The 15,282-nt window shown below is 35.3% G+C and overlaps 2 protein-coding genes across 3 annotated transcripts in view; one reads left to right on the top strand and one right to left on the bottom strand.

Annotated features, from left to right (window-relative positions):
• Positions 1 to 15,282, bottom strand: part of LOC134647393 (proline-rich protein PRCC) — a 432,482-nt gene that overhangs the window by 406,917 nt on the left and 10,283 nt on the right. The gene's annotated exons all lie outside the window — the stretch shown is intronic.
• Positions 5,554 to 15,282, top strand: part of LOC134647423 (uncharacterized MFS-type transporter C09D4.1) — a 62,594-nt gene continuing 52,865 nt past the window's right edge. Inside the window, exon 1 of the mRNA XM_063501777.1 lies at positions 5,554 to 6,017. Coding sequence (XP_063357847.1) covers positions 5,712 to 6,017 — 306 coding nt within the window. The 5' untranslated portion in view covers positions 5,554 to 5,711. The remainder of the gene's footprint in view (positions 6,018 to 15,282) is intronic.

The raw sequence follows: 15,282 nt of genomic DNA, 5'->3' as shown, positions 1-15,282 counted from the left end.
CATCGGCAATCACGCGAGCGCATAAAACGAAAATCATATTTTTTTCACTCCCTAAAACTCCCTTAACCTAATAACAGTAAAACAAAAAATAAAATATAGAGGGTTACCAACCAGCCAAAGAATTATAAGTAGATATGTGCACTTATCCCAACGCATCTCACGTTCTACTCTGCACGGGGTTCATTGCCGCTCCTACCGCCGTAAGTAACTATCAACACCTACATTATCAAGGCTACGATCGAAGATAATCGCTTCAGCACTGAAATAATACCGGTGGAATACCGGTATAATATTTTTTATTTTAATTGTATTATTTTAATAGTGAAACAAAAGGGGTACATTAGCCAACACTGTTTCCATATATTTTCAAATTTTATTTTGTCCGCCTTAATTAAATTTTGCACCCTGCCGGAACTTTATTTATTTAAATTCTCATTTAATTGATTTTGAGCCTTATGAAAAGTCGTATAGAGTAGTAAATAAAATTTTACATCTGACTTAATGACATCTGGTTTTATTCGGTTTAACTTTAGAAAACGCGTATCTCGACAAAGCCATAATGTAGAAAATTGTCAACAACCAAATGAATTATTAGAATTTAAATACGTCACGTGTGACATGAACAGACAAGGAAAGCAAGATTAAATGTATTGTTTCTCTTTCTTCTTTCAATGGAACGCTTTTCCTAAAAGGAGGCCACTAAACTCAAAACGCTATCTTAAAAAAAACTTGATGGGTCAGTGACCTGTCCCAGTAAAGTGAGGTAGTGTGCGTGAAGTGCGCTTGTGTGTGAAATGGGGTAAATTGACAGAATCTGAAAATTTACCCACCTCTACCGTCACCTTAAATCAGAATCGGGCTCCTAGTTGAGGCTTTAGATATTTTAATGGTCACATTTACTTCATATGGCGTGAACCAAACCGTTAATTTAAATAGAACGATGAGACAGTTGAAGGATACCACCCCTCATCAATTAAAAGAGGGTAGGGGGGGGATGATCGTTAGCGCTCTAACGATAGGACCTTCATCAAGTACCATTACATCAACATGGAGCGTGATGGAGCCCTATCTAATACCTTTAAAAGAGCAATTCTTGCATATTTATTTATTTATTTATATACAGGGTGCTTCCTGTAACAGGAGCAATAAATTAAACTAAACGCTGTACTCCTCAAACTGACCTACATTTGTTCAGCAACTTTTAAAAATTATGAATCCTTTAGACTTTCATCTTTTTCATACAAAATAAATATTGCCTTCAATGTACGCTGACATCAGTGTGTTTGACGTTGCTTGTCACGTTTTAAACATAACAAAATTTGCAATACATTGCGTCTTAGAATAAACTTTAAAGTGTAATAAAAATCAAAACATGAGTTATTTTCAAAAGTTGCTGAACAAATGTTGATCAGTTTGAGGAGTACAGCCTACAGTTTAATTTATTGCTCCTGTTACAGGAAGCAACCTATATATATATATATATATATATATATATATATATATATATATATATATATATCGGTGATCTCGGAAACGGCTCTAACGATTTCGATGAAATTTGGTATATGGGGGTTTTCGGTGGCGAAAAATCGATCTAGCTGGGTCTTATCTCTGGGAAAACGCTAATTTTTGGGATGTTATATGTTTTCCGAGCAAAGCTCGGTCTCCCAGATATTTTGGTTTATACGATTTCGTGACATGGATACAATATGATCGAATTTGTGACATATCGATAATTTTTGCAGAGAAATCTTGCATATATTTCATGACTATATTACTTTTCAACACATAGGTTGCGGTGCCATCTATCGAATCCAAAACGTTACAATATGACAACGTGATGCCGTTGGTCTCTGGGTTGCTAGCAAACACTTGGTTCATAGGGATCATACTACATTGGTTTTTGCATAATAACACTGTTGGTGGACAATCTGTGAACCTTGCGGCCCGATACGAACAATGCTTATAAGAACTCACAGCGGTACGATACCGATTTGTCAGTGTCAAAAGTGACATTTCTTAAACCAAAATACATCACTCTTCGAAGGCCGCAAAAACATGTGACAATGTGACAAAAAAAAACGTGTCAGATATTTTTGCAGCCTTCGTTGTGTAACATATTATTGCAGGTGACTATACTTCCTTTGCGACAATATAGAATGTTTTGTCAATATTTACATTATTTGATATAGTTGTTTGAAGGATGTGTTGAGTTTATGGATTTCGATTGTTTAAAGTTATTGGTTGTTGGTTATTAATTAGACATTACTTAGTGACAAAACAGATATGAAGTAGAAAACATGCTAATTATTCTGAGTAGGTGATTTGAAACTGATGATTTATATGAGTTGAAAGTTACCTACATGACTCCTTATAATTCATTCTCATGTACCAAAATATAAGAATCGAGTACTTCACAAGTACTCAAGTCAAGCTACCAAAAGAGCATTCATTATTTGACTCAAAACTAAAAATAATATAAATTTAGCTTAGAGTGAAATTTCATAAAATACTTAAATCTTAATTACGCGATACAGTTTCCAGTTTCTACTTCAAGAAATAAACCACTGACATACCAACGCTACGCAGTCAGAAATAACAACACACATATCTTAAAACAAACTACAGCCTCCACGGAATAGTTACTGTAATTAATTTAAGTCTCGCCTCGAACGGGAACACTTCCTAAATTAGTTTCCCGATGCCAAGTTTTTGCGGAGTTTTCCACTACATAATTAGTGATTATGCAACACGGTGTATATTAGCACTGTTGTTAGAGTTGTTTAGTGGGTTATATTAGGTGTCCAGTCATCTGTATTCTATAGTAATTTAAATTGTTTTTTTTCCATTTACTCGTAATGCATGTTAATTATAAGATGTAATTTTTTTTAAATGTGTGTCGCCGAGTTTGTTGCCGGTCCCATATTGGGATACCCTCCTCCAATTGAGGGAGGATTTAAGTAAATCTTGTCGGTGTCGGGTTGGAGCCGGTGTGGCTTTATTTGACGTTCACAAGGGCATTGTAATTATGCCTACTTGAATAAACTATCTTTTATCTTATCTATCTTATCTGCAATAAGTGACTCTTCTAAGGCCGCAAAACGCTCTTATGGCCTTACAAATAATATCGTTTACAAATAAGACAGACATTTTTGCGGCCTTCGTTGTGCATCATATTATTACAGTACACACACAGTGTTACTTTCCCGCGCTAGTATGGGGATTACCACTTTCCGTGCATATGTTTAAAGGGCCATATGTACTGTAAAACGTTGTACGATACACGTGCGATTACAAATTTCCTATTTTCCGCACTTGTATCGTAAATAACTATTGTAGATGACTGTTCATGTTATGTTATGTTAGCTATGGCCATGGATCGGATACCGGTATTTTTTGTATGGGAACGGAAACGGTATTTTTTCGTTCTTTGCTAATTACTTCATTTCTAATTGAGCAATTTAATAATACGAAGTCATAACCTAAAAACACAACCGAGTCCTACATTTCGAGTATAAAATAATTCGAAAAATATGGTTATTTCTAAGTTTTTGCAAAAAACCGGTTCCGATCCCTGGTATGGCAGATTAGTTATCTTGTAATAAGATTAAACAGGTTTTTCATTAGGTTAGGATACATTAACTCGAAAACAGAAATTAACCTTGGAAGAGGAGATAAGCTAAACTATCATAACCTTTATTATGGAGTTATACTAGTTGTCTCAAAGGTCACATAAAATGTCGTATCTAGGTCGGAATGTATTCGAGATCAAAAGGGCCTTACCATGATGTCCTTTACGATTCTGATATAAGTTATATAGCTCCGTCCTTTAGCGATTCAGTTTAGGTCCTAAACAGAGTCGCTAAAGGATGGGGTTATCTGTTTAAGTTACCTATATAGCTCCCTCCTTTAGCGATTCAGTTTAGGGTCTAAACAGAATCGCTAAAGGACGGAGCTATCTGTATAAGTTACCTATATAGCTCCCTCCTTTAAATAGCGATTTAGTTTAGGGTCCTAAACATAATCGCAATAAGGACATCATGATGGTAACGCCCCAAGTCATCAAGGACCTTGTTGATTTCATCTTTGATCTTTGTTAAAATAAATAAAAGTTTTAATATATACCTTTCTACCTATAATCGCCGTTGTAAAAATGCAAAATAAGTATTACAGTTTACACTTACAGGTAGTCATATAAGAATCAGATTTGTAAGTTGGTTTAACTTGGTTGGTTGGCTTAGCCAAGCTATCGTTTCGAAAACGAAACGCTTTACCTCTCTATCGCTCTTCCTATTAGTGCGACAGTGACGGCCGTTGACTCCTCTTGAAACCCTCACTCTCCTATGGATATAGTTGGTCAAACCAAATTGTCAGTAAATAAGAACAAAAAAAAACTATAGGTACAGTCAGCAGCAGAAGTTGCTAAGCGGGCCAGGTGTTCAAAATTATACTGACGCCACTTTATTGTTGAGAGAATAAGAGCGTGTCAAGGTAATTTTGAACACCTCACCCGCTTAGCAACTATTGCTGCTGACTGTACTCATTCTTTTCTTTTGGATGCTAGTACTAGCGTAAGACAAAGATAGTATGATTCTCTCTGTCTATGTTTGAAATGAGACAGTCCTTTGACAATATTCGAGCTGTTAACCGTACTCCGTTACAACCGTCCCATTTTCCCCTACTTTACACGTTTCTCACTATTCTTTTGTATACAAATATCCAATATTGTATGAATTCATATGTAGGTACTTACGCTAGGTATTTATGTTGTTAAGAATGTACACTTTTACAATTAATTTGTTACGGTAGTTTTTCATACGTCTCGTGTACGAACATGTGACTTTCAAAGAAAATCCGACCAAGTGCGAGTTTGACTATTGAGTGGTAGAAAATGCCTTATGACAAGTGGCAATGTCTGCTTTTTAGTACCGTAGGGTGGTAGACCACTTTCTTGCCCCACTGTACCTATGGACATTTTAAATAAATAAATAAATTTTAAATAAATAAATTGATTTTATTTCAGGCAAGCACCCATATAAAACACACATAGCGAAATAAAAAAATTACCTACAATAAAATTTTAGGAAACTTATTTTCCCCTTGGGATCGAAAGAGCTCGGGATTCTGAGAAGAAATAACATAAAACATCCCAAATTTGAGCGAGAAGTTTAGTGTAGGTACAGTCACCTGCAATAATAGGTATGTTACTCTTCGAAGGTCGCAAAATATGTGACACGCTCTTATGGGTCTACAAATAAGATCGTGTCAGATATTTTTGCAACCTCCGAAGGATAACATATTATTGCAGATGATAACAACTATATACTCGTAGGTATAAACTGGCCCAAGTACTGGACTGTAATCTACTACAATCACGCTATAATATTTACATCAACGTCATAGTACCTATAGATTTAACTTGGAAACTTACCATTCATAAAAGGTTTGCGAATCAATCGCGCACTTAACACAAATATTGTATCAAACATGAACCTTAATACACTGTAATAAGGAAACACGTTAATATTATTGAAGCCAGCGAGGAAATCCCGTCGGCAAAGGAAAACAGATCAGTCGACGGCCAACCGCCGCGCTGAACACGCGTCGCGTTGAAAACAAAAAACGCGCGAACCGACAATAAATTTATTTATTTACATTATAGGCTTATAAAGCGATAATAATTGTAACTAAGGTGCCAAATTACGACAATAATGAGTGAAACTAAGATGGATGTATGTGGCAGCGTCATGGATGGGGTAAATGAAAAGGGGGTGAACTTAGAATCGCCCTCTAAAAAAGTTGAATACAAAGTATACCCCACCAGATATCTTATGTTGGGCATATTTGTTTTTTACTCAGCGTCCAATGCTTTTCAATGGATACAGTATAGTATAATACAGGACGCCGTGGTGAAATATTATGAGGTTTCGAGCATCACCGTATATTGGACGTCCATGATCTACATGATTACTTACATTCCGCTGATCTTCCCGGCTAGCTGGCTTTTGGATAAAACTGTGAGTTTTTATAGTTAACATTTCTTAGTTTACTCAAAGAAAATAGATGTAAATACACAACACCTCATAGATAGATCTCTGGTTTAGTTACGAATTGATTAATAATTAATCAACCCTCTGCTGTGATCATTACAATATTAAATAAAAATAACCAGGTTGCCGGACTTCAGGTACAGTCAGCTGCAAAAGTGCATACCTTTCAATCTTGGAAATATAGAAAAAGAAACCGTTGCGATTTGAATATTATAAATTTATAAACAAACAGATGCTTTGATAGGAAATGTTACGCAGGAATATGAGTCAAAATTACGATTATTTTATTAGCCCTCTGCCGTGTATTGAATATAACTTTACAAGTAATAACTGTAACTATACAGTAATCCGGCACTAAAATAGAGGTGCAAGTGGTAATTATATATCTAAGTTGACTATATCTACGCTTACACTATCACACTGCCTTCTCCCCAAAATTTTGACTCTTGGAGACCCTTTACATCTCTAAGTATAATTAGATTAACTATAAATATTATATTTTTTAGTTCTGACACTTAGAGACATTTACACTTCTAAATAAATTTAGATTTTTCTTTTTGTATGTTTGTTTTATTTTGTAATTCGACATTTAGAGACTTTATAAATCTCTATGTAATTGTAATACTTTAGTTTGAATTGATATTTGCGGTTAGCGTATGGAATGGGGAGTTAAATATCAGAATGAAGATTGTATAACAAATCCATTCCAAAAGTGTGAGTGCCCTGTTATGAGGCGTTGGAACTATCTGCATATAGGCGACAGACCTCTCATTTTTAATGTTAAATTAATAGGAATTTAATTATAAACTGAAATAAATGTCATATACTCAGAAAAAGTGACCCAAGCCTCTCTCTAGTGCCCCAGGCTGGAAACGAACCAGCGTCCTCTGCTATCGCGGAAGGTGCCTCTGTTACCTCTCGGCCACCGGGGGACAGCGGGAAATAATAACAAATTAAAATATTTTCTGAGAATAATTTAATTTGTTCTAGTATGTAGGAATTTAATTGTTTAATTACACACTTTTATTTAGCTTCACCGCGTATATTATTTGTATATATCTACATATAGGTGCTTCAAATCTTGTAACTTAAACTTGAATCACTTCCCGGTGTCTGATTGAGCTGAAATTTGGTATACTTCCGTATTTCCGATGACAATGCAGTATTATGCTAACATGGAGCTGATCTGATGATGCAGTCGGAATATAGCCAAAGGAACTCTTCAATGGAATAACATAAACACATTGAGTTTAGGCTTATTAGAAAGATCTCGAGAAGCGCTTTTTAGACATTTAAAGGTGAGAAAGTACAGTCAGCAATAAAAGTGTGTATCAAAATATATTTTTGACGGTCACTTGTTTTGAATTTAATTTTAATTTTGATATATTTTTTATTTTAATTTTTATTACATGTTAATTAGTTTTGTGCCGTGGATATTATAATATATGTATTAATTATTTTAATGTATGTTTAGCATGTAGGCACTAACTCCTAAATGTAAGTACATACCTACTTGTAATACTAACAATGTTGGACCTATGCAGTCTGACATAAATATATTGAATTGAACTGAATTAAACCCCAATTTTAATTGCTTTATGTAAAAAAATATATATTGTCGTACTTCGAACGCAAAATATGCTCTATGCAGAAACGTATAATTTTCTGCACACCTTTTAGACACAACATGACCCTCTTACGGAGCATGAGATATTAAAATTATTAGCGAAGGTGGTCAAAGGAAAATGTTTTTTTTTAAATATATAATACAAATATTTATTTGGCGTAAAACATTAGGTGCACAGTGCACATAACAACAATTAAATAGGTATACCTATTCGTTTATTGCGATTGCAAGACTCATAAAATTGTATTATTTTATCCTTAATTTGATATGCCATGTTTCTCTAAAATGTACAAGGAAAAATTGTATTTAACCTAATTTAAACAATAATGGATTGCATTGCGTCTGTGCGCACACAGACTCTATAATATTATTATTGTAGAGTCTGTGCGGAAAGAGAAGAGTCGTGAAATGTATGGGGCCCAATACAATCCACGACTCTTCTCTTTCCGCACAGACAATACCTAAAGAGTCATTCAATAAAACTTGCTAACTATGTAAACAAAAGTTACTAGTAAATTGACATTCAGTGTCAATTTTAGTATGGCGGTTTGTGTACATAGTTAGCAAGTTCTATCGAATGACACTTTACCTACTTACTGTACCATTTCTTTAACATATACAGAAATCGCTCAATTTCTGGGCTAAATTTCAAATTATCACAAACCTACAACGAGCGCATGTCGAGAGAAATAATAATTCGTCATAAAAACGATTCGAATCGTCTAATATCACGGTTTTATGGTAAACGGTGGCTGTTGAGCGATTACGGTTTTTTATGGGGACATCATATTACGTGACGTGTATGAATGACCTGTTTTTTCCATCGCTGTCGCCGGTTTGTCACACTCTTAACCATACTCCTGGAGGTGAATAAATAGGTGCCTAAAGTCTTTTATGGAGGGTCCCGATATTTATACCTTGGCAAGATTTTATTTGGCCTTTGCCATATTATTGCGGATTTTCAGTAGTAGGTAGGTACTACATAATTTACTTACCTATTTTACTGGTAGACTCTTTGACAACAGACGCAAGTCATCGAACGACATCGATGTAAACAGCCAGCCTATTATGGATAGCTTTATTCATCTTTATCCACGTGATAAAATAACTGTCACTGTTTAACACCGTGGGAAAGAAAGTGACGGACACCGTTTTATCACGCTGTCACGTAGACAAGAACGACCATCATATCCGTACAGGAAGAATTTTTTTCGCAATAATTCAGTTATGAACGATTTTACTAAAATAATGCCAAAAAAGATTGATAAGGTGCAAGAAATAGTTATTTTCGATACAAGTGCGAAAAAGAGGAAATTCGAAACGAGTGGCGATAAATTAAAACACGACCGAAGGGAGTGTTTTAAATCGACACGAGTTGCGAATAACCTATTCGCACGTGTATCGAACAACGTTTTATAGTACATATGGCACTTTAAAGTTTCGACATACGCACGAAAAGTGCTATTTTAGGCACTAGTGCCCCATATGTACTGTAAAAAATATTTTGATACAGTAATAGTAGATTGTTAACCAACAACCGAGTTAAACACTCTACTTTTCAATTCGAATACGAGGAAAGTAAAATGCACGTGATTTTAGAAAACATGACTGAGTATATTTTTTTATAAATTAACAATTTAGGTAAAAGAATCGTTATTTATGGAATGGGGAGTTAAAAATCATAATGGAAATTGTATAACGAATCCATTTAAAACCAAATTTCAATTGTTTATCTTAAAAAAATAAAAATAAAACTTGGAAAGTTAAATGCTCTAGTGCTGAAACGTATCACTTTCTGCACACCTTTTAGAACAAGAATGACCCTCATCATAATACATAGCATTCATGTGACTCATTTATCGGGAGTTGTATGTTTTTCACTATTGCCTTGATTTCTTGTTGGTCATCTGTGACCTGTATAATATTTTATGTTTCACGAGTGCGAAAGGTTTCAGTCGGACCACGCTACTTCTTATGCCATTTGCAATGACAAAGTGTGGCGATGTCATCTTGATGTAAAATTCCCTTTCTTACTTTCTTTGTTCAAATACCACAAATGTGGTGGTTGTGTACAAATAAATTATAGCATAGACGGACTGCCTAACTATAAAGGGGCCCATTGATTAATAGTCCGCCGGACGATATCGGCCTGTCAGTTAGAACAAAAAGTTGACAGTTCCGAACAACTGACAGGCCGATACCGTCCGGCGGACTGTTAATCAGTGGGCCCCTTAATATTAAATTATCTATGTATTAAGTTATGTACGAGTCAGATATTTTTTACACGTTTCATGTGTAACATTATAGGTAGAGTTGTGCCATGAGAACACCCCCTCCCCCCCTCACCGCCCAGACCGACCCTCAAACGACCATCAAACCTTCAAGAAAATAGCGTACTCCCATCTTGAAGGCCGGCAACGCACTTACAACCCCTCTGGTGTAGTGGGTGTCAATGGGCGGCGGTAATTGCTTACCATCAGGTGATCCGTCTGCTCGTTTGCCTCCTAAAAAAACTCAACCCAGAAAAACACTTCCGCGAAGAATCATTTCTTTCAAGACAGGCAATGTTGGGTAAGATAGGCAATGTTGAACGCATTTACAGTATACTAGTATTTTTTTTCCCATCGATCGACATGCTTGATCCCACGGACACAAATCACTAACTGACAGTGACGTTCAATCTTGCCAACCATAAAAAAACAATCCACAGGGTGCGTTCAGAAAGCGTAATATTCGAGTTTGAACACGAAGTAAAGTTTTTATCAAAGTAAACCCAGGATTCAAAGTAACCCCATTCCACGGTACTAGCTAGCGAGAATTACTCTTCAAAGTCAAAGATTTCCGATTTATTTCCCGACACCGCCGCCGGGACATGTTTTTCCCCTCATTTCCCACGGTTTCATGTTAATGACTGTTTGATTACGAGTACAGTCGCCATCACATATATCGGAGCGGCCAAGGTGTTCACAATATCTGAACACGCACTCTAACGCCCTGACAATAGAGGCGTGTTCAGATATATGTGAACACCTTGGCCGCTCCGATATATCTGATGGCGACTGTACCTACGTCGTTTATCAACGGGTTTATTTACGAATGTTTCTAAGAATCTGTTTACATTATGATAACTGTCTGTAAGTGTTTGCAAACAGTTTAGGATTAGGTATTTATTCAGATAATTTCGTCGATTACTCATGCTCAATCTATGTTCTTACTCGACTATAGTTTACTCTACAGGCTTAAGCTAGACTAGCGACCCGCCCCGGCTTCGCATGGGTAAACCTTAACAAATTATAAACTTAAACCTTCTTCAAGAACCACTCTAATATTGATAGACGAAAACCGCATGAAAATCCGTTCAGTCAATATTTGAGTTTATCACGAACATACAAACAGACAGACGCGGCGGAAGACTTTTGGTTTATAAGATATAGTGATAATTGAAGTATGCAAAAGAGAAGCGATCATGGATTTTAACGTTTCTTGAGTGCGAAAGAGGCAGTCTTAAAATGAAAAAAAAAAACGTAACTACTTTTGAGCTTCTTAGCGGCTGTCAGCAGCCGCTTGAATATACCAAAAAGTTAGAGTAGGAAACGATTCCTCTGTACTAGGAAAAACTGTACTGTGTGACATAATTCCTATTTAGACATTTGACAGGATATCTTTTACATCGTAGATCTGTGGATACAATAGGACAGCAACAATAAAAACACTTAGTTAATTATCTCTGCTTATTACTTCGTGATCATTCCTACAGATAAACTCACGTTAGCATAACAATGTAAAGAATTATTGTAAACAGGTTTATCGTAAGAATATCTATGTAATCTTTGCATTTCTAAGTATATTTAGTAGGTTACTAAGTGACTTGTGATATCCAGTCATTCGCTAATCACATGATTTATTTGTACACCTTAATTCATCATGCATCGTCTAGACCTGGGGCCCGATTCTCAAAAGCTTGTAACTTGTAATACAAGTGTACCAGTCCCTTTCTAGCTAAAGCTGTCAAAAAGTGACATCCGATTGTATTACAAGTTACAAGCTTTTGAGAAACAGGCTAAGATCTCTATAACTGTGCTATCTTAATCTTAAGCATAATTATAAGACCGCAGTTTGAGTTCTGATTCTTGTAGTGTAGTAGTGGTCTCAAAATAAGAATTGGCTAGTTTAGTACCTAATATTTATTTTACCGTAGTGCCGATATTTGTATTAACGTTGTAAATTGAAATCTTTATTGTCATATTGTGAGTTACGATGATCTTAAAATTATGTTAAGGTAGAATCATCACAATCAACCTCGATGCGGAGTATAATGTTAATACTAAAACTAATCTTACGTCTAAATACTTAATACAAATACTTCTGTTAATATACCATCAACTTTTTCTGAATGCCAATATTGAGTAAAAACATCAGTACCTAAATCAGAAGTAAAATCGTCCTTAAATGTACGGATGTAACGATGGTTCTGGGCTGGATTTACCACCTTTTCGCTTTTACGACCCATATATCGACTCGTATATTTGAGTTGGAATCGTAAATATGTGCTACTCTCGAAATTAATGTGGTGTGTTAGCGCAGCGAGGTACTAACCGTACTAATGTGCCAACCTGGAGGCGAATTAGAGGTTTAATAATCTGATGTTAGTATGTTATCGACAACGTGCAACGTGAAATGTCTAGAATTTATCGTGTGAAAAGAGAATAGGTTCTTGTAAGAATGGAACACCTCTTTAAGTAGGTAGGTCTCTGGAAATGTTTTTAGTTTCATCGGTTTCTTTCACGCCGCACCACTTTACGTTCGCGTCTCCATCGCCCACGTAAAACATAATTTAATACATATTTATTTAGGAGTTTCCACTGGGAGTTTGTTCCAAGTGTTGACCACTCTGTTGATTATGAAGTGTCTGTGAGGATTATTGTAGGACCTGTGAGACAACAGCTTATACTGATGATCTCACAGACGGTTTATAAATGATATAAAAATCGAGATATAAAAAAGAAATTTGATCTTAAAATATAATTAAATGAGGTTCACTTCAATTATTAACCAGACGTATCTCAAAACCGGGACAAATGGAAGAAGAGGGAGGAGACCTTCAGTGAGATACAATAGATTCTCAATAAGAACAATAATAATCTCTTTAATTTTATATCCCGAGTTATCAACTCCTTTCGGTACAAACAGCAACACTCCTAACTACTGTACATCGGTGGACCTTATTACAAAAGGCATAAGGTCCACCGATGTACAGTTAACAGTGTGGGCGATTGAAAGTTCGAATAGGCCTCTTGCTCTCGACATTAATGAGTTATGTTAAGGTTCTTTTATGTGCTGTTAAAGTCGAAAATGATTTATTGACATTGGTAAACAGACATTTTGCTAAAGTAAACAGATTACATGAAAATAACCGAACACTTTGGCGCTTGGAAACCATAGCCTTAGGTGTATAAAAGCTTTTTATAATTTATTATGTTAATATATACTAGGTAAAGTGCCATTTAACACTTTGAACGCTATATTGAAATTGGGTACAATCCTACTTAAAATAAATTATTTCACACACTGCACGAAATAAAGCACCAGATACTTCTTAGAAAAAGATAGATAGAAGTTATTTTTAAACATAAATTCTATTTAATAAATCAGATAGAAATATAAAAAGTAGGCGAGTTGGCCGTGACGTCACTACACTCGTTTTCATGTAAATTCCATATTGGCAAATCGTTTTGACAGTTCTAAAAAAGCGGTCAAGTGCGAGTCGGAGTCGCCCATGAAGGGTTCCGTATTTAGGGGATTTATGACGTATTAAAAAAACTACTTACTAGATCTCGTTCAAACCAATTTTCGGTGGAAGTTTGCATGGTAATGTACGTCATATATTTTTTTTAGTTTTATCATTCTCTTATTTTAGAAGTTACAGGGGGGGGGGACACATTTTACCACTTTGGAAGTGTCTCTCGCGCAAACTATTCAGTTTAGAAAAAAATGATATCATTTTCCTCAATATCATTTTTGAAAACCTATCTATAGATACCCCATACATATGGGTTTGATTTAAAAAAAAATTTTGAGTTTCAGTTCTAAGTATGGGGAACCCCCAACATTTTTTTTTTCACACACTTTTTTGTTCACAGAATACACATCTACTTATTAAGTTTCAACAGTATAGTTCTTATAGTTTCGGAAAAAAGTGGCATACGGACGGACAGACGGACAGACAGACAGACAGACATGACGAATCCATAAGGGTTCCGTTTTTTGCCATTTGGCTACGGAACCCTAAAAAGAAGCTGATTTGACTAGTAGGAAAGTACCCAATTGTCTCTGAATGATGAATTTACTAGTGACTTTTGTTTACATAGTTAGCAAGTTCCATAGAATGACACTTTACATATATGTACTCGTATACCTAATTGTAACAAAACGTCCCTACATCCGCGTGTCCCTCGTTATCCGGCAAATCACCGGAATCCCACCTGCCGGTACCGTACGGCACTCACCCCGGACCCCACACAGACTAACTTACATACAGAAAATTCAGATTTTCATCTCTATTTTTTTTTTCTTAGCCTATTTGTGTATCCCACTGCTGGGCAAAGGCCTCTCCCCTGGTTCTCCATGACTCCATATTCAGCGCTTCATCTCCAAGGCTTGGAAAAACGACCCGTCATTTTGAAAACAAAAAAAATGTTTGTTTACGGTCTACGGATGTCATTGGGGCATATTAATCGTTGACATTGGTGTAAAGAAGTCTGTGTTGTACGGAACAGGGTAATGTTTTCTAAATGACGGGCGTTTTGCCGAGTATTGTTCATATCTGGTGGAAAAATAATTTAAAAAAATATGTCTTTTCTACTCAAATGGACTCAACCCATTAGTCAGCTCAAGAAATCTTTTGATGTGGATACTCAGGCAACGTTATATTATAATCAGAGATCGGACAAATTTGCGTCACTGCTCACAATAATGTGGACATGACTCCAAAATTGATTAAATAATTAATCATTTAATTAATTTCTTACCTGTGGTTTAATTTTGATTCCTAATCAATAAATAACACAAAGATTTCTTATAATGTAAATAAAAAAAAATAAAAAAAATAATCAGTATGTTTTCCAAATTTTCTGTAGGTACTCATTTTTTTATATCAAAAATATATTTAAGTGCTATTTATTGACTAGGGAACAAAATTAAATCTCAGGTAAAAAATTAATTAAAATAATTTAATGATTAATTATTTAATCAAATTTGGAGTCACGTCCATATTATTGCGAGCAATGACGCCAATATGTCCGATCTCTGATTATAATATATTAAATTAATTAAACACATATATAGAGAACACTCATGACTCAGCAATAAATATCTGTGCTTATCACACAAATAAATGCCCTTTATTTGTGTGATAAGCACATCAGATAAGGTACTTTCCTCTACTTAAAATACTTAAATTATTTCACACCGTGCACGAAATAAAGCACCAGATATAATTATTAGAAAAACATAGATAGCAGTTATTTTTAAATACTATTTCTATACTTGGTCAACCAGATCTTGACAGTAGAAAATTTGAAAAATTAGGCGCGAAGCACAGAACAC

The sequence above is a fragment of the Cydia amplana genome, chromosome 4 (genome assembly GCF_948474715.1).
Source record: "Cydia amplana chromosome 4, ilCydAmpl1.1, whole genome shotgun sequence".
Classification (NCBI taxonomy): Eukaryota; Metazoa; Arthropoda; class Insecta; order Lepidoptera; family Tortricidae; genus Cydia; species Cydia amplana.
The sequence above is the reverse complement of the archived record's forward strand: the minus strand, read 5'-3'. Positions and strand labels throughout refer to the sequence as shown.